Raw genomic sequence first — 18326 nt, forward strand, 5'->3', positions numbered from 1 at the left:
ACATGAGGGCGAATAAACGATGACAGAATTCACATTTCTTAACATTTAGAGGATGAAGTAAACCCTACTTTCTAATCCTTCATTCAGTCCCAATCCTCCACAACATCATAAATGTTCCTCAAACCCTCGTCTCGTTCAAATTCAGCATTAAATCTCAGCATGAAAGCAGTAATTCAATTCACCATCATATAAAGAAACTACTATCATTTGGTAACTAAACATGAAATGATCACATCCAATAAGAGGGTCCAACTTGTCCAAGACATCCCGAGATTCAGAGGAAGACGATTTGATCCCTTTATCTTTTTTCAGTATGATATATCCAGAATCCCTGACACACTTCTCCATGTTTCAAAATGTCCACGTTGTAATGAGGACTCGGAATAGTTTGACATGTTTTAAGGCGGCCCTTAGTCTTGGCTGAAGGAGGGACTCGCTTTGACTTGAACATGTAGCAGATATCTTGCGCACTCAGCACCTCCCCAAAACTTTGGCATATAAAAGCCAGGGTCAAACATTTGTTTGCAGTAGGGAGTTTCTGCTAGGGTCTGGATTGGAGTTACACAGACCGGACCCTACGTGTATGATTGAGGACAAAACAGGATTCCCCTTGCCTCAAAGAGTCTACATGTCTAATATTTAGACATGTTCAGCTTTGTGGATATCCGGTTAGGGCTGCTGCTCGCCGCAGCGGTCCTTGTGGTGAGAGGACAAGAAGAGGAAGATAGTGAGTATATGATTTTTACTCCTGCTTTTGCAAAGATGCTTGACAGAAGAGATTGGAGAACTCAAGAGAGGGAATTTTCAGCTTGTTGCAAGTGACCTGCAATCTAAAACTTCTTGGGAATGTCTCGAGGATGGGGGATAAAACTACCTTTTTATTCTCATCAACATTTTTATCTTCTAGAAATTGTAATTTTTTCCCATCTTGGCAATGCACGCGGAATTGTGTTTGTTCCTCGAGCGCTTGTTCGCTGCGCGCGTGCACTTACATGTCCCATCACTATGTGATGTCCTCGAGCGAAGGATGCGCTGAAGGAAAAACGCGACACGGATGAGAGAACGAGTCGAGAGAGAGCATTTAATATCATATATCCTCTCATTCTTACGGCTGTTTGTATTTTGTCATGCCTTTTTATCGTTTTATAACAGGATATTACCGATTATCTCTGGATTACACTGTCTCTTGATAAACTTTTTTAGCCTTTTTAGCCTACACGGCAGCTAAAGTGTAAAGATTGAAATACAATTCAGCGTTTTAGAATGACAAAAAGCGTTTTATTTGATAGAGGAAAAACTCTGGTGTTCACTTCATCGTTTGGGAATGAGCGGGGCGTGACGGTGGTTTATTAAGCTTTGGCGCCACCAAGCGGTGGACTTTAATACGGCACAGGTCTGAAACACGATGAGGGGGATGCAGGCCTATCCATCATTGTGCACCACGTCCCTTTAGGCCATTTAAGCTTAATTTCCTTTCTTTCTTTTAAAATAATAATAATGAAAATAATAAATATGGCGTCATACTAGCTCTGTATACGTATGAATATCATCACTGTTTAGTTTGGAGACTCTGCATATGCAAGAGTGAGACTCTGTCTTGTGCCTTCAGATTATACATGTCATATTTGTTCTCTTGAAAGTAACACAAAAGTGTACATTTTCTTTTATTTAAACCAGAAAACATTTAAATTGAAATTTCTGTTAAATTGTTTTTTTGTAATGGGTCACTTTGATTTAGAGGGAAGCCAAAATTTAGTTAAGCTACATATATGGCAGCTAGGTGCTCTTGATTTTGGTGCTCTTGATTTTGGTGCTCTTGATCTTTTACAAAAAATAAAATGTCGAAATGGTTATGGCCCCCCTGGACCTGTCGACCCTTCAAATAATTCCCAGCGTAGTTTGCTGAATTGTGAATGTGATTGACAGTTCCTACTGTGCTAATTCACAGCTGTTGTCCTTTACAGTCTCGTTCGGTAGCTGTACATTGGAAGGTCAGAATTACAACGACAAGGATGTATGGAAACCTGAGCCCTGCCAAATCTGCGTCTGCGACAGCGGGACCATCATGTGCGACGAGGTGATCTGCGAGGATACATCAGACTGTGCCAATCCAGAGATTCCCGATGGAGAATGCTGCCCCATCTGCCCCGACGGTACACTCACCACCACCTTTGCCCCAGTCACACGCACCTTGCGGTCATACTAGCTCTGTCGCCCTCAAGTGTGCAAACACTCAACCACATGCTCTGGGGAATATCTTTCACCGGCCTGTCATCATGTCGGAGACCCGTGGAGCACAAACACAACACTGGATTCTCTCTCACCACTGATGCTTTTACATGGGACTGAGGGATTAAGGATGTTTTTGCTTGTAGTTTTTATTGGCTTTTGGCTAATTATATATATTTTTTGTACTTTTGTGAAGAGTACATAATGCATAGTAGATCAGTTGTGCATTCAAATATGCAAAGTTTAATGACTTTTGTAACTATTTAAATCTAAATTAACTACTGATTTCTTATGCATTAAAGGAAGTAATAATGTTTGTTAATCTAATTAATGAAAGTGTTTCCAGATTTTTGAGATTTTGGATCAGTCCTCTGAGCTTATGTATATCTTTACTTGAGGTGATTTATGAAGGCACAGTTCTGAAATATTTTTTTTATATTTTATTCCATAGAAGAAGAACCTTTAGGTACTAGGCCTCCAATTGTTAATCCCCAGGTTAGTGGGAATTTATTTGTATTTTTCATCATGCACCTCATTTATAAAACAAATAAATAATAATAATAAAAAAAATATATATATATATATATATATATTAATAATTCATTTTAATTTTACATTTGCCATACCATGTATAAATGTAAATTAAGCACATAAAAGACCCCTTTATGTTATATTTACAGCATACACCAATATAAAGTCATAACACTTCTAATTGTTTCATTTTTTTAGGGTCCTGTCGGTCCAAACGGAGACCCAGTGAGTAGAGTATTTGTTTTTTAACACTGAATCATTATCATTATAATAATGCATTTATTTTTATATTGTTTGAATGATCTGGGTTATACTAGTACAACAACAACAACAACAACAAAAAGACCAATTGCACATTTGTTTGCAAGAGTACAAAGTCTCTATGAGACAAAAAGTTTGTTATTGATGTGAAAATATGTTGCAAAGAATTGGGGCATTTGAGGCTTTTAACCTGCTGACCTCTACTTGTCTCGCTGACCTTTAACCTCCATAACATGAAACATGCAGATTAGGCATTTGTTTAATAAACATGGTGTTAATCATTCCAATTATGATATTTTACATGCATAATGTACTGTTTTTCTTAAGAAACATATAGGCAGACGAAAAGGATTAAATGGATGATCACTTGTAACGCATCACAGCAACACTGAACTGAGAGTTTGTGCTGCTTTGCTGATGCGTCATTGTTCTGCCGCTCATGGATCTCCGCTGTCTGTTTCTCAGGGTCCTCCAGGGCCTCCTGGCAGAGATGGGACTCCCGGAGAGAACGGACTCCCTGGTCCTCCCGGTCCTCCTGGAACCCCTGGCCTCGGCGGCGGAGTAAGCAACTCGATTTTTTACATCGTAAAACTGTGACTCTGTGACTCCGTCATCATCGTTATGATTAAGTTTGAGAGAATCTTGTCGTATTGGCCCGTATTCAAAATCATAAATCTTGTAGTGATCTTTATGTTGCGTTCTGCTGCCCGATAGATTATTTTCTTTGGCATATATAAAAATAAATAATGCGTTTTTAAAAGTGCGTGAGGCTTCTGTGATTCTGTAGTTCAGTACCAACTATGTGAACAGCTCCCGTCATTCTCACCATTATGGATCAGGAATAAAAGCTCTCTATAAAAGCAAAAGATGGTTTGACATAGCTGAGGTATTTGTGACATGTCAGATAGGTGATTTTATAGCATTTATAAAATATTGCATTTTCTAATATTCTGAGATTAAAAGAAACACTATCCTTTAGTAGTACAGTAGTAAATGATGAAATTATACTCACTGGAGCACAAACCTTAAACCTGCATATTGAAAGCAACAAAGCTCTGCTCAGCGAACCCTCACTCATTCATTTTCTTTGTTCTCTACAGTCTTTCCTTTCCCAGATGGCTTATGGCAGTGAGAAATCCAGCGGCCCTGCTGTTCCCGGACCACCAGTACGTCAGCTTCTCTTTTCCCATGATCTCTCACAGAAATTCATCACTTATCACTTTTACATTGTGATTCACAGTCTTATGGATATTCAGCACTTTAGTGTGCATCTCTTTATCATAATTAACTCTGTAATTATATCTGTAATCGGCCACCACGCTTTCTAGATTTCGGCTTTCAAAGGCCTTCTAAACTACAAAAACTTACATGATATAGAATATGAGTAGTGTTTAATCTACTTTATTTTTCTATCTCTATTTAAAATGTTGTTTTCTCTCTTATAGGGCCCCATGGGTGCTCGTGGCCCCCCTGGATCTGCAGGTTCACCTGTAAGTCTATTTCTAGTGTTATACTACAAAATCTTGTTGTTTTCTTAGAACAAATAAATCAGATTTTAATTATTTAGTTCTAACATTGAAGTCCTGAGTATTGTCAGTAAACCGAACTATAAACCTCATGTGGCATATTATACATAACTGTATTTGTGTGTATTTTTCACAGGGCCCTCAGGGATTCACTGGCCCCCCTGGTGAGCCTGGAGAGCCTGGATCTCCTGTGAGTATCTTTCACTTGCTTCTGAATTTTAGTGTCAGTTTTACTGTGAAGTGAAGACTTGTGAACATTATTCTTCTGCTGTTGTTGCCTGCAGGGTCCAATGGGTTCTCGCGGTTCTCCCGGTCCTCCTGGAAAGAACGGAGAGGACGTGAGTTTTCTTTTTTCTCACTGTATCCACTCCAATCAAACTCAGATAATACAGCACAGACCTTTAAGTCTCTTCTCATGTCTCTTCTGCTGTTCCTCAGGGTGAAGCTGGAAAAGCAGGTCGCCCCGGTGAGCGAGGAGCCTCAGGGCCTCAGGTGCTCACGCATGCTTTCCTCATTCATACACACAAATTACTGCCATAATGCAGACATAATCAACTTATAAAGTATTATACTAGAGTGTAAGAATGCTCACTGCAATGGAAACATTTCAAACGTGGTGAAAAGTGATTCAAACTTTCGTCATGATTATTTTCTCAGGGTGCTCGTGGATTCCCAGGAACCCCTGGACTCCCTGGCATCAAGGGACACAGAGTGAGTATGACCCTACCTTTCTACTGTAGTTTTAAATGATTTATTCATGTTTAAGGTAACACTTTAGTTTAGGGTCCAATTCTCACAATTAACTAGTTGTTTATTAGCATGCATAATACTAGGATATTGGCTGATTATTAGCACATATTAATGCCTTATCCTGCATGATTATATTCTACATCCCTTAATCACCCAATAATTTGACCCTAAACTAAAGTGTGACCATATATATTTATAGATATATAGATATAAAGAGATATATAGAAATAGATAGATTAATACACACATTTTATTACATTTGATTAATTATTATATAATTTGTTTATTTTCTATTTTATTACATATTGCATACGACATATTTGTAGCTGTTGATCCATTAATATTGGCCACCATATGAGTTTTTCACTTTTGTGTTTTGCAATACTGCCTGCGATATATATATGTATATATACATTATTAATGTACATTTACTTTTAACCATTTACAAACGCTTTTATCCAAAGCGACTTGCGAATGAGGAGAGCAATAGAAGAAGTTAAACTAACAATAGTCAAGTAACAATGCAATGTTTTCTGTTGCCTCTTACAGGGTTTCCCTGGTCTAGATGGAGCTAAGGGAGACGCTGGCATTGCTGGACCCAAGGTTAGATTTTCTTTCAATTGTATGCTCTCTTGTATATTCTCATACATGCAGATATCAGATTCGGTCTGTAAACATGCATGCTAATTTGATTTACAGATGTGCTGATATAGTGTTGATTCTCTGTTGATTGTATCTCGTCTCTGATTACAGGGAGAGGCTGGTTCTTCTGGTGAGAATGGTACTCCTGGAGCCATGGTGAGTGATTATAGATGGGATTTGAAGTCCATGAAAAATTCTTCGAAATGATGCCCTTCTTCTCACATTTCCTCTTGCATCTGCTTCTCCCAGGGTGCTCGTGGTTTGCCCGGTGAGAGAGGTCGCCCTGGTCCCCCCGGCCCTTCTGTAAGTGTCACATCCATGCATTATTGACTCATGAGACTCATTTTATACTATCTAATATACTGTTTAGCTTATACAATGCAACTCAACTCAATGCAAATTAACTCTGATTCACCATGAGCAACCATTTATAAATGTCAAAATGAGAATGCACCACAAGTCTAAGATAATCCAAACTAATTGAAATATATCTGCCACTCGTTCTTGAGGCATGAAGTTTAAATGCTCTCTTTTGAACAGAGTTGTTGATCTTTTTGGCTTTTTCAAAGGCAAAATCTTCAGGCAGGGTTCAAGGCCATTATTCAGTGTCATTATTGGCTCATGAAGATGACTGATTGTAATCTTTTTGTTGGTTTCTTTGTTTTCTTCAGGGTGCTCGCGGTAATGATGGCAACACTGGCGGTGCCGGACCTCCCGTAAGTCTCTTAAGAGCAATATTCTGGTAATACAGCAGTTATTTACTAGAAGAATCTGTTGATAATTCAGGTATCACAATACTCTATATTTATTGATACTAAATACAATTTAATGTTCAAAGGACTCATTTTAAGATGTGAAAATGAAGCAGTAATCATGATGTTAATAATAGTTTAGTTATTAGTATTACAACATATTGTTACACTTACTACAGTGGTCAAATCAGGATGAGTCGAATTAATCATTTTGATTTATTATAGTGTGTTTAATTCACTTATTATTATTTTTCTGCTACATTAGGGACCCACCGGCCCTGCTGGCGCTCCTGGTTTCCCTGGTGGTGCTGGTGCTAAGGTATGGTACACACTACAAATGATGGACCCACTTCATTATTGAAGTGTCCACTCTGTACTAACATTTACATTAATCATTTAATACAGTGCATTCATGTTTTTACATTGTACTTATATTTAAAAATACTTGCATGTAATTACATCTGTAATTCACTTCTGTAGTTACATCTATAATTACACTGTTGACTTTCCATTACACCTGAACCCACCCTTAAACCTACACATACCACTAAACCTGTCACCTATATTCCACTTCAAAAGCAGCTAAATTGTTTTGGGTAACACTTTATTTTTTTATAGTGTCCTTGTTACATATGTTACATGTACTCACTGTAGAAATAACACTAAGTTATGCATAATTGCATGCAGCTAACCCTAAACCAAACCCAATTCCTAACCCTAACCCTATAGTATGTGCATGCACCTTATACTAAGTACAAGTACATTTGCAATACAACATGAACTGAATACGTACATTGTACATAATTCATTTAAGTACTGTTTTTATGGTCATGGATTGGTACAGCTGCCAACAGTTGTCATGTTCATTAAAGCAAAGCAACAATTATTAAACAAGCTATACGTACTTCCTTATTCTAATTGATTGTTTTTTGACCCTGTTGATGCATGTAGAATATACCAATAAAACATTCTTTGGATAGAAGTGTCTACTAAATGAATAAATGGAAATACCCATGGGAGTCACCCTCCTATAAATAAACTGACAATTCCCTGTTTATTTCTTCTTTTTTCTCTTCTGTAGGGAGAAACTGGCCCTGCTGGAGGCCGTGGTTCAGAGGGACCCCAGGGAGCCCGTGGTGAGCCTGGTAACCCTGGACCCGCTGGTGCCGCTGGTCCTGCTGTGAGTATTTGCATCACAAAACACCACTGTGTCTTTGCTAGAAAGATTTTAAATGAATCACATTTCAAAAGGAAATTTGCTTGCATAGTAGCAACAGAATAATGGTACGTTTAAATTACAGTTGTAAAGTTGTAGATCCAAATGTAAACTATATTATCTGCTAAATAAGACATGAAGATACAACATTTATTACTAAAATAATTTCCTGTAAAAATGCTTTGAAACAATGTGTCTTTTAAATACAAATACATTTGCCTTGAGAGATTGTATGGAGCCCGTAAAGTGACATGGTAATGGAAAAAATATGAAATGGGAGGAAATTTATATATGTCAATGCCTTTGCAAAGTTTCTCAGGGGATCGCAAAACTTTTGAAAGCATTTTTTAATCCCATCTCATATTTTTTTCATCACCATGTCCCTTTAGGGCCTCCTTCAGTTTAAGATATCAATGTATAAATATGATCTTGTATAAAATGTACAAAAAATGCCAAAATGGATAGCCCACCTGCTGAAATTATCTACAAAACGAAGTGTGATTGGAGTATAATTTAAATGAATTTAAATAAGTTAATTTAATGGTGTGGAGAATAAGATGAACATGACTTCACTTTTTTCTGCACAGGGAGCTCCTGGTAGTGATGGTAGTCCTGGTGGCAAAGGATCTCCTGTAAGTATTTATATGTAATATATAATATCCCACACCAATCTGTCTTTATCTTTTATTTATGCTGTTGCCCTCTTTATGGCAGAATGTAACGATGATTTGCAATGATGTTTTGCAGGGTGCTGCTGGTATTGCTGGCGCTCCTGGTTTCCCAGGTTCCCGTGGACCCGGTGGACCCCCTGGCCCTTCTGGTGCTCCTGGCCCCAAGGGAAACAATGTATGTAAACTGCATTTTATTAAGAATGCATGAAAAGTATAGTAATGTTTCAGTGCTTTCAGGATGGCAGATATGCTATCTTTAGTTTTGAAACTGATATTACAGGAGGTGTGACTTACGGCTGGATGCAGCACAGCACTTTTGCACAGATTTTCTCTCCGATTTGCAGTCTGATCAGTAGATGCTATTATCCGAAAATCAAAGCCAGTCTGCAGATTATTGGCAGTCAGAATTTACACAGCAGTGTATGATGGGTACAGGCTCTGGTTTTTTGATTTCATCCAGTCACTGCAGATTTTTAAGTTGATTTTAAGACATGCATTATAGGGCTAGGTTGAAAATATAGAATTCAGGATTTTAATCTATTCTCATTTTGATGAACCAATATCGGTTCTTAAATCCGAAGAATCGATCTTTTAGTCTATGCTGTATTGAACAAAACATTATTTATAGTGTCTCCCATCCAGTAAGCTTTGTGCTTTGTTACCTTTGTTACGAAACAACGTCTCAGCTTTCTAATTCTGCCCGTTTTATTATGAAATTCAAACAATAAGTACCTTTTTCCCACTCTTTAATGTGCTTTGACAGATCGCTTTAGTCAAGCAGCACATGACCTGATCATCTTTTCCTCTTTACTACTAGTTATAGCATAAATAAATGAGTTGTGTGGTGTATTCTAGCCTTTAGGTGTTATAGATCTGATTAAAAAATAACCCTCTCTGTGCCCTTGAGCTAGGCACTTAACCTCTTTCCTGTCTTATAAATGTAAATGATGAGATATCTTACGTCGTATGCTCTAATTCCAGGGTGATCCAGGTCTCCAAGGCCCTAAGGGAGATGGCGGTCCTAAGGGAGAGCCTGTAAGTAGCTTTGAAGCATAGATCATTTCCTAATATTTGCAGAAACCTGTAATAGTAATAGTTGCTGTTCTCTGTCCTAGGGCCCAGTTGGACCCCAAGGTCTCTCCGGACCTTCTGGTGAGGAAGGAAAGAGAGGAGCTCGTGGTGAGCCTGGTGGTGTGGGACCTGTCGGGCCCCCTGGAGCCCGTGTAGGTTAACCTTTCCAAAACTGTGACGGTTCGATTCCAGCATGCGTTTTTGCTTGTTTGTTTCTCACCTTTTGCCTTTTTTTTTTTCAAAAGGGTGCCCCTGGAAACCGTGGTCTGCCTGGTAGTGATGGAGCACCTGGACCCGGGGTAAGATTATTGAGCTCACAAATCAAGGCCGTAAATCCTGCTCAACTGTATCTCTGAACAACCTTACAATCTGGTAACCTTAAAATGGGCTTTACCTTACCAGTCAAAAGTTTGGAATCATTAAGGCTGCATTTGTTTAATTTTTGAAAAAAAAAGTTAAATGTTTAAAAGGACTGTTTTCTATTTGAATATATGTTAAAATGTAATTTATTCCTGTGATCAAAGCTGAATGTTCAGCATCATTACTCCAGTCTTCAGTGTCACATGATCCTTCAGAAATCATTCTAATATGATGATTTGATGCTCAAGAAACATTTATGATTATTATCAGTGTTGAAAACAGTTTTTTTGTGGAAACCGTGGGGTAAGATTAAAAAACAGATATTAATAATTTTATTCAGCACTGACACATTAAATAGATCAAAAGTGACAGTAAAGACATTTATACTGTTACAAACGATTTCAATTACAAATAAATGCTGCTCTTCAAAATTTCACAATATTATTGTTTTTACTGTATTTTTGATCAAATCAATGCAACCTAGGTCAACAGAAGAGAGTTCTTTCAAAAACAATAATAAATCTTAATGATTCCAAACTTTTGACACTAGTGCACGTGGCAACAAACTGATTTTAAGTTAGAAATATTATTTAATAGGACTGAAATTACATTAGAGTATACGTCAAGTTTACATAGGTCTGTTCAGTGTAGTTTAACCTATATATCAACATTCAAATCTAAAATTGTCATCTGCTATTAAACTACAGACTAATCTGGGTGATTTTGAAGGGTTTAATGTATTAATTAACAGCACAGCACTCAATGTAGTCCTGACTGCTCACTGTAATGCTGTTTAATGCATTGAGACGGAGCTGTCCATGGTCCTGTAGAAGATTGCTGTTGCTGAAATACTAAAAGTGTCCATTTAAATCATAGGGTTCCCCTGGTGAGCGTGGAGCTAATGGACCTATGGGAGCTCAAGGAGCCACTGGAGAGTCTGGTCGCCCAGGAGAGCCAGGATTACCTGGATCCAAGGTGAGAAATAGGCTCTTTAATGCTATGTAAAACCATATTAGTTGTATAAATATTCTGTATTCTCACCTAACCCGATGCTTGTTGTAGGGTATGACTGGTGCCCCTGGAAGCCCTGGGCCTGATGGCAAAGCTGGACCTTCTGTAAGCTAATATATATATATATATATATATATATATATATATATATATATATATATATATATATATATATATATATATATATATATACATTATAATTCCCTGCTTGTTTTTGTTTGTATGCAATATAAGACTCATACGAGCCACTAAATCTTGTATTTAAAGTAATGTTTGCGTGAATCTCTTTTACCTGTAGGGTGCTCCTGGACAAGATGGCCGACCCGGACCTCCAGGACCTTCTGGATCTCGTGGTGCTCCTGGTGTGATGGGATTCCCTGGTCCCAAAGGAACTGATGTAAGTTACTGCAAAAAAAAGCTATGAATTATATATTTAAATAGCTTTAGGTTTAGATTTTACTTATACATACATGATTTTTAGAAAAATCAAGTTCAAATGGGAGTATCAAATATGATCCATCAGGCTTTTGATGCATCATTCTTGTATTGTATTGAATTATATGTTTTAAAACTACAGAGCTTTGATCATAAAACTACGCATTTAAATATCATATTATTGGAAGATATAGAGTTATGACTGATATTTATATGCATTTTATATTAGTAATTGATTTACAAGCTATCAGAATTTCATCTTACTTTTTGGCCATATAAATATCAGCATCTGAACCAAACTTCATAATTTTGCTCAGTTTTGGCCTGAGGTGTATTTTCCTCAAGTATGAGCTTCATATTCTCAATATCATACTATAAGATCCATAAAAGCCTGATGTATAAATATAATTCTCAACAAAAACACTTATGCAAACTTTGTTTATATAGTATATATTGTCTAAAGCTTCAATAGACTGTTCCTTTTCGGAATATTATTTGATGTGTCAGGTTTACAGGGTTCATTTCTTACTCTCTTGTAAAATAAAAAGATTCCTTTATGAATATCAGATTTCAGAACTGCTTAATGACATTTTTAATGCATTGATTTATTTCTTTTAGGGTGAGGCTGGTAAATCTGGTGAGAGAGGTGTTGCTGGACCTCCTGGTGCTTTGGTACGTACTGAATCACACAGATTTGTAGTATTTTCTGAGCTTTATGCAGCCTTAAGCATTGCTTTAAACACTTAGCCAAGTCTGGTAAAATCTCCAGACAGTTGCTTGAATCATGTCTGAGCAGGTGCATTATGATGCAGTGTTTGTTTCTGTGTGTTTATAGGGCGCTCCTGGCAAAGATGGTGATATTGGTCCTCCTGGTTCTCCTGGACCTGCTGTATGTTTGCTTAAACCTCTTAAATTTGATATGATAAAAAATAAAATAAAAAAAAATGCCATGGCAATGTGAACTGTTTCTGTTTCTTCTCTAACTTTCTCACTGGTCTGTGACCTCACAGGGCCCATCCGGAGAGAAGGGAGAACAGGGATCTGCTGGTCCTCCCGGGTTCCAGGTACGCTTGAACACACTTTTTATATTTACTTTGAGTGTAGTTTAGATGAAAATACGTTTACTGGTCAGACTGTTAAGATTAGTAGCTAATTGTTATTGGTTTAGTCGTTCAATCAATGTTTATTCTCTTACAGGGTCTTCCAGGTGCACAAGGTGCCACTGGTGAGACTGGCAAACCTGGCGATCAGGTACACGTGGTCACTTGGACATAATTGTGTTAGCTCAAGGAGTTATGTGTTTTATGTTATGCTTTTTTAAAATTAAATTTAGGTTACAGTAATCAAACAAATTGTAAACACAAGATGACATGTTGCCCTTACTTCTTAATCTATCCTATGCAATCACAAATATGTTGGTTGCAAATGAGTTGAGTATTTTTGTTCTGTGTTATTTATTATGTTCACTGTTCAACAGGGCGCTCCAGGTGAAAGTGGTCCTTCTGGTCCTTCTGGTCCAAGAGTGAGTATCTCTTTCTAAATAGAAAAAGCCAGCAGATATTCTTCCTCTCGATCAATTCTTGATACTCAACCAAGCTCAATTGCACCTATTAAACTATAAGAACAATCTGACTTCTATTTCTACCTTATTGTCACTATTTCTACTATTATGCTTACACTGCAAAAATAATCATTCTCTTAGTATCAGCATTGCTTTTCAATAAAAATATCTTAACATCCTTAAAAAAAAAATCAATTCACTTGACGAGCAATTTTTTATAGTATGACAAAGCTATAAATTATTCTAGAAATATATCTTGAATTTTGTTTAAATAAGAGGTAAATATATAGGTATATTATTCTTAATTAACTGTGATTAATATGTTGTGAGTCACCAGTCTGAGATAGATCCATTTGCAGCGAAGGTTTATTAGAAAACAATCAGAAATAAACAGAGGTAAACCAGAGCAAACACAGTGAACAGGCAGGGCTAAATCGTAGTCAGATACCAGGCAGTGGATCGGGGCAGGCAGATAACAGGCAAGGTCGGAACTCCAGGCAGAGGGTCGAGGCTGGCAGAAAATAGGCAGAAGACAGGGGCAAAAATAGGTCAGTAATCAGTCAGGCTATCCGGGGTTTATAATGCTCAGAAATGTTCACAAACGAAAAACAAAACTTCGCACTGAGAGCCGTTCGAGGTGCGGTTAAATAGTCTGGGTGATAGACTGCAGCTGGGCGAGGTGATGAGAGTCATTAGGAGTTGCAGCTGAGTGTGATTAGAGGGCTTCTGGGGAATGTAGTGCAACGGAGAAAATTAGAACTCGGGTGAAAGCGGTCTTGGTTGGCTAACAAGGGAGGTTGCAGAATCTGGGATCGTAACAGAGCCCCCTCCCTGCGAGCGACTCCCGGCGCGAGGAGCCCGATGGCGTCGAGGTCTTCCACGAGGTCGAGGGGCCGGTTTGGTGGGATGGGCCAGGTGGAAGTCCGTGATCAGATTGGGATCCAGGATGTCCGAAGCCTCAACCCATGAGCGTTCCTCAGGACCATAACCCTCCCAATGCACGAGGTACTGCAAGGACCTGCCCCGACGTCTGGAGTCCACGAGTTCTTGAACCTGATAGACCTCCTCGCCTTCCACTAGAATGGGCTGAGGAGTCTGGTCATGGGAACTTCCCTCCTCGCCCTCGTTAGGACCATCGGCAGGCTTGAGAAGTGAGACATGGAAGGTTGAGGCGATACGGTACTGTCTAGGCAGATCTAGACGGTAGGAGACAGGAGTGATCTGCTGAGTGATTCTGAATGGGCCTACGAATCTAGGGCTGAGCTTCTTGCTGGGGAGCCGAAGACGTAAGTCTCGGGTTGACAGCCAGACCCACTGGCCCGGTTGATACTCTGGCCCTGGCCGACGACGGCGGTTAGCCTGAACTCTCTGACGGTGGACCGCTCGTTGAAGGTGGGTGTGGGCCTGGTTCCAGGTCTCCTCGCTGCGCTGAAGCCAGTCGTTCACAGCGGGGACATCAGTGGGTTCGCCTGACCATGGGAAGAGAGGTGGCTGGAAGCCTAGGACGCACTGAAAGGGAGTCAGACCGGTGGAGCGCTTTCGAATGGAGTTCTGGGCGTACTCGGCCCAGAACAGGTAACGACTCCAATCTTCCTGGCGCTGGTGGCAGTAGGAGCGCAGAAAACGGATCACTTCCTGATTCAGGCGTTCAGCCTGACCGTTGGATTGCGGGTGATATCCTGAAGTGAGGCTGACATTAACCTGAAGGGTCCTGAAGAAGGCAGACCAAACCTGTGAGGTGAACTGGGGTCCTCGGTCGGAAACAATATCTTCAGGTAAGCCATAAAACCGGAATACCTGGTTGCAGAGGTGTTCGGCGGTCTGCAGAGCTGTGGGAAGCTTAGCGAGTGGAATTAGACGACAGGCCTTGGAGAAACGGTCAATGACGGTGAGGATGGTGGTGTGCCCCTCAGAAACTGGAAGATCAGTAATGAAGTCGATGGCTATGTGTGACCATGGACGTTGCGGAACAGGAAGTGGGTGGAGGAGGCCGGCAGGTAGTTGGCGCGAAGACTTCTGGGTGTTGCAGACCCGGCAGTGTTGGACGTGGGCTGTGGCCTCAGCGGCTAGGGAGGGCCACCAGTATCGGTTTTGGAGAAGCTGGATGGTGGCCGTGATTCCTGGATGTCCTGAACTTGGATGGGCGTGAACAAGTTCCAAGACTTGGTTCCGAAGAGTCTCGGGGACAAAGACACGATCAGGTGGACAGCCTGGTGGGACATCTGTGTGGGAGTTGACCTGTTCAATCTCTGTGTTGATGTCCCACTGAATGGGGGAGACAACGAGGTGGGGCGCCAACACAGTCGTGGGGTCTTGAGGCGTGAGTTCATGATCGTCCTGACGTGACAGGGCGTCGGCCTTTGCATTTTTGGAGCCTGGGCGGTAAGTGACGGTGAACTGAAACCGGGTAAAGAAGAGTGCCCAACGGGCCTGCCTGGGGTTTAGCCTCTTCGCAGTACGCAGATACTCCAGGTTCTTATGGTCGGTGAGTACTACGAAGGGATGGAGGGCGCCCTCGAGCCAGTGCCTCCACTCCTCGAAAGCGGCCTTCATAGCAAGGAGCTCCCGGTCACCCACATCATAATTCTTCTCAGCGGTATTCAGTTTACGGGAGTAGAAAGCGCAGGGGTACAGCTTGGGGGGCGAACCTTGACGTTGGGAGAGGATGGCCCCCAGGGCGGTGTTAGAGGCGTCCACCTCCACTACGAATGGTAGCCCGGGGTCAGGATGGTGCAGGATAGGCGCAGTGGTGAAACGTTGCTTGAGTAAGTTGAAGGCCTGGGTGGCCGAGTCGTTCCACGGGAGACGATGGGTTCCCTTCTTGACAAGGGAGGTGAGAGGGTTAGCCACAGCACTGAAATTCCTTATGAACCGTCGATAAAAGTTAGCAAACCCAAGGAAGCGCTGCAGCTCCTTCAGGGTCGTGGGGCGGGGCCAGTCACGGACCGCTTTGACCTTACTCTCATCCATAGCAACCCCATCTGGGCTGATGATATACCCCAAGAACGAAATGGAGGTTTGGTGGAACTCACACTTCTCCAGCTTGGCGTATAGGTGGTGTTGGAGGAGTCTTTGGAGCACGGCCCGAACGTGCTGAACATGGTCCGAGAGGGTGTCGGAGTAAATCAGGATGTCGTCGATGTACACTATGACAGTACGGTGGAGCATGTCTCTGAAGATGTTATTGATGAAAGATTGGAAAACGGAAGGACTGTTCGCCAGGCCAAACGGCATAACCAGATATTCGTAGTGCCCCGTGTTGGTGGAGAAGGCCGTCTTCCACTCGTCCCCCTCCCTGATGCGGATAAGGTTGTAGGCGCAGCGCAGGTCAAGCTTGGTGAAGTACTTTGCGGTACGAAGGAGTTCCAGGGCGGCAGGTACCAGAGGGAGCGGATAGCGGAACTTCACAGTGATATCATTCAGGGCCCGGTAATCGATACAGGGTCGGAGGCCTCCGTCCTTCTTCTGAACAAAGAAGAAGCCAGCAGATGCCGGAGAGGTGGAAGGGCGAATGAAACCTTTAGCAAGCTCCTCCTCAATATACTTCTTCATTGCTTCGGACTCTGGTTGGGAGAGAGGGAAGATACGGCCCTTGGGTGGTACCGAACCGGGTAAAAGATCGATGGCACAATCGCCGTCGCGGTGAGGAGGGAGCAGAGAGGCGCCAGCTTTGCTAAAGGCCTCCGCCAGATCATGGTATTCAAAGGGAAGACCGCTCAGTTTTGCCCCCTCCGCGGGCACGGCGATGACCTGGATGGTGGACGGAGTAACAGGAGTAAGGCACTTGGAGTGACAGGACGCATCCCAGCGGGTGATCTGGTTTGTTCTCCAGTGAATCTGGGGATTATGCTTGCGGAGCCAGGGCAGGCCGAGGATTACTGGAGTGCGTGGACCGTGGAAAATGTAGAATTGAATAGCTTCGGTGTGAAGGGCGCCTGTCTGGAGCTGGAGTTCCTGGGTGTGGTGTGTGATACGTCCGGTGCCTAATGGCCTTCCGTCGATGGCTTCGACTGCAAGGGGAGAAGAGCACTGGGTTAGAGGAATGTGGTGCAAACGGGCAAAGTCAGTTGAAAGAAAGTTGCCAGCGGCGCCAGAGTCCACCAGAGCTCTGGCAGGTATCCGCTTGCCGTCTGTCGTTATGACCACAGGCACGAACACAGACATGGTGAGGTTTGAGGTCTCTAGGCCTGAACTCACCGGGCGTGAGGCGGTCGGACGGGGTCTAGATGGGCAGGAGTTGCGCAGATGGCCAGCCTCGCCGCAGTACAGGCACAGATGGAGCCGGAACCGACGCTCTCTTTCCTCTGTAGACAAATGGTAGGCATTAACCTGCATGGGTTCCGGTTCGTCGGGGCGAGCGGGAGTCGAGGCCCGGGTGGTCTGAACGGTTCGAGCAGCGGGGACGGCGCGATGACCAGCACGGCGAGCTCTCATGAGATTGTCAATCTGGATGGTTAGGTTGATAAACTGGTCGAGGTCCCTGCCCTCGTCACGGCAGGCTAACTCAGATTGAAGATCGTGGTTCAGACCTCGGCGGAAAATAGTCTTGAGTGTGTCATCACTCCAGGCGGTCTGTGCGGCCAGGGTACGTAGCGCGAGAGCATACTCAGCAGCAGTAGATTTTCCCTGCGTGAGCTCCAGCAAGCGCTCACCAGCACTCTTTCCCTCCCTGGAATGCTCAAAGACCTCCCTGAAGCGTTGAAGAAACACAGAGAAAGAAGGAAAAGCTGAACCATCGGGTCTCCAAACTGCAGTTATCCACTCCAAGGCCTTTCCCGTCAGCAAAGAACACACGAATGCAATCTTCCCCGTGTCTGTCGAGTACAGGGCCGGTTGTTGTTCGATAAACAATGAGCACTGAAGAATAAAGCCCCTGCACTTATCGGGATCCCCGTCGAACTTCTCCGGGAGTGCGAGACGTGCAGTAGCAGTGGGCGGGGCTGGTGCAGGGCTGACAACGGCAGCAACGGCTTGCGGGGACGGTTGTTCAGCTGATGAGGCTTGGAGTCCGCGCACAGCCTTGACTAATTCATCCATCAGTGAGGTGAGATGACTCAGCTGGTGATGGTGAGCTGCAATCTGATCCGCTTGGGCTGAGTAGGCAGCTGACAAGGTTGACATCGCTGCTGGATCTGGTTGTGGCGAAGTTTTCTGTTGTGAGTCACCAGTCTGAGATAGATCCATTTGCAGCGAAGGTTTATTAGAAAACAATCAGAAATAAACAGAGGTAAACCAGAGCAAACACAGTGAACAGGCAGGGCTAAATCGTAGTCAGATACCAGGCAGTGGATCGGGGCAGGCAGATAACAG

The 18326-nt window shown here is 42.2% G+C and overlaps 1 protein-coding gene across 1 annotated transcript in view; it reads left to right on the forward strand.

Moving 5' to 3' along the window:
- The first annotated feature begins 422 nt into the window (after positions 1-422).
- Positions 423-18326, forward strand: part of col1a1b (collagen, type I, alpha 1b) — a 30786-nt gene continuing 12882 nt past the window's right edge. The window contains exons 1-30 of the mRNA XM_077224709.1: positions 423-727; positions 1965-2153; positions 2681-2724; positions 2959-2985; positions 3487-3582; positions 4122-4187; positions 4467-4511; positions 4684-4737; positions 4832-4885; positions 4986-5039; positions 5205-5258; positions 5847-5900; positions 6051-6095; positions 6189-6242; positions 6611-6655; positions 6957-7010; positions 7773-7871; positions 8495-8539; positions 8655-8753; positions 9560-9613; positions 9694-9801; positions 9895-9948; positions 10886-10984; positions 11072-11125; positions 11319-11417; positions 12074-12127; positions 12291-12344; positions 12466-12519; positions 12653-12706; positions 12933-12977. Of these exons, the coding sequence (XP_077080824.1) occupies positions 646-727; positions 1965-2153; positions 2681-2724; positions 2959-2985; positions 3487-3582; positions 4122-4187; positions 4467-4511; positions 4684-4737; positions 4832-4885; positions 4986-5039; positions 5205-5258; positions 5847-5900; positions 6051-6095; positions 6189-6242; positions 6611-6655; positions 6957-7010; positions 7773-7871; positions 8495-8539; positions 8655-8753; positions 9560-9613; positions 9694-9801; positions 9895-9948; positions 10886-10984; positions 11072-11125; positions 11319-11417; positions 12074-12127; positions 12291-12344; positions 12466-12519; positions 12653-12706; positions 12933-12977 (1989 nt within the window). The 5' untranslated portion in view covers positions 423-645. The remainder of the gene's footprint in view (positions 728-1964; positions 2154-2680; positions 2725-2958; positions 2986-3486; positions 3583-4121; positions 4188-4466; positions 4512-4683; positions 4738-4831; positions 4886-4985; positions 5040-5204; positions 5259-5846; positions 5901-6050; positions 6096-6188; positions 6243-6610; positions 6656-6956; positions 7011-7772; positions 7872-8494; positions 8540-8654; positions 8754-9559; positions 9614-9693; positions 9802-9894; positions 9949-10885; positions 10985-11071; positions 11126-11318; positions 11418-12073; positions 12128-12290; positions 12345-12465; positions 12520-12652; positions 12707-12932; positions 12978-18326) is intronic.

The sequence above is a fragment of the Siphateles boraxobius genome, unplaced genomic scaffold (assembly GCF_051911475.1).
Source record: "Siphateles boraxobius isolate OS27281-9 unplaced genomic scaffold, OSU_SipBor_1 90, whole genome shotgun sequence".
NCBI lineage: Eukaryota > Metazoa > Chordata > Actinopteri > Cypriniformes > Leuciscidae > Siphateles > Siphateles boraxobius.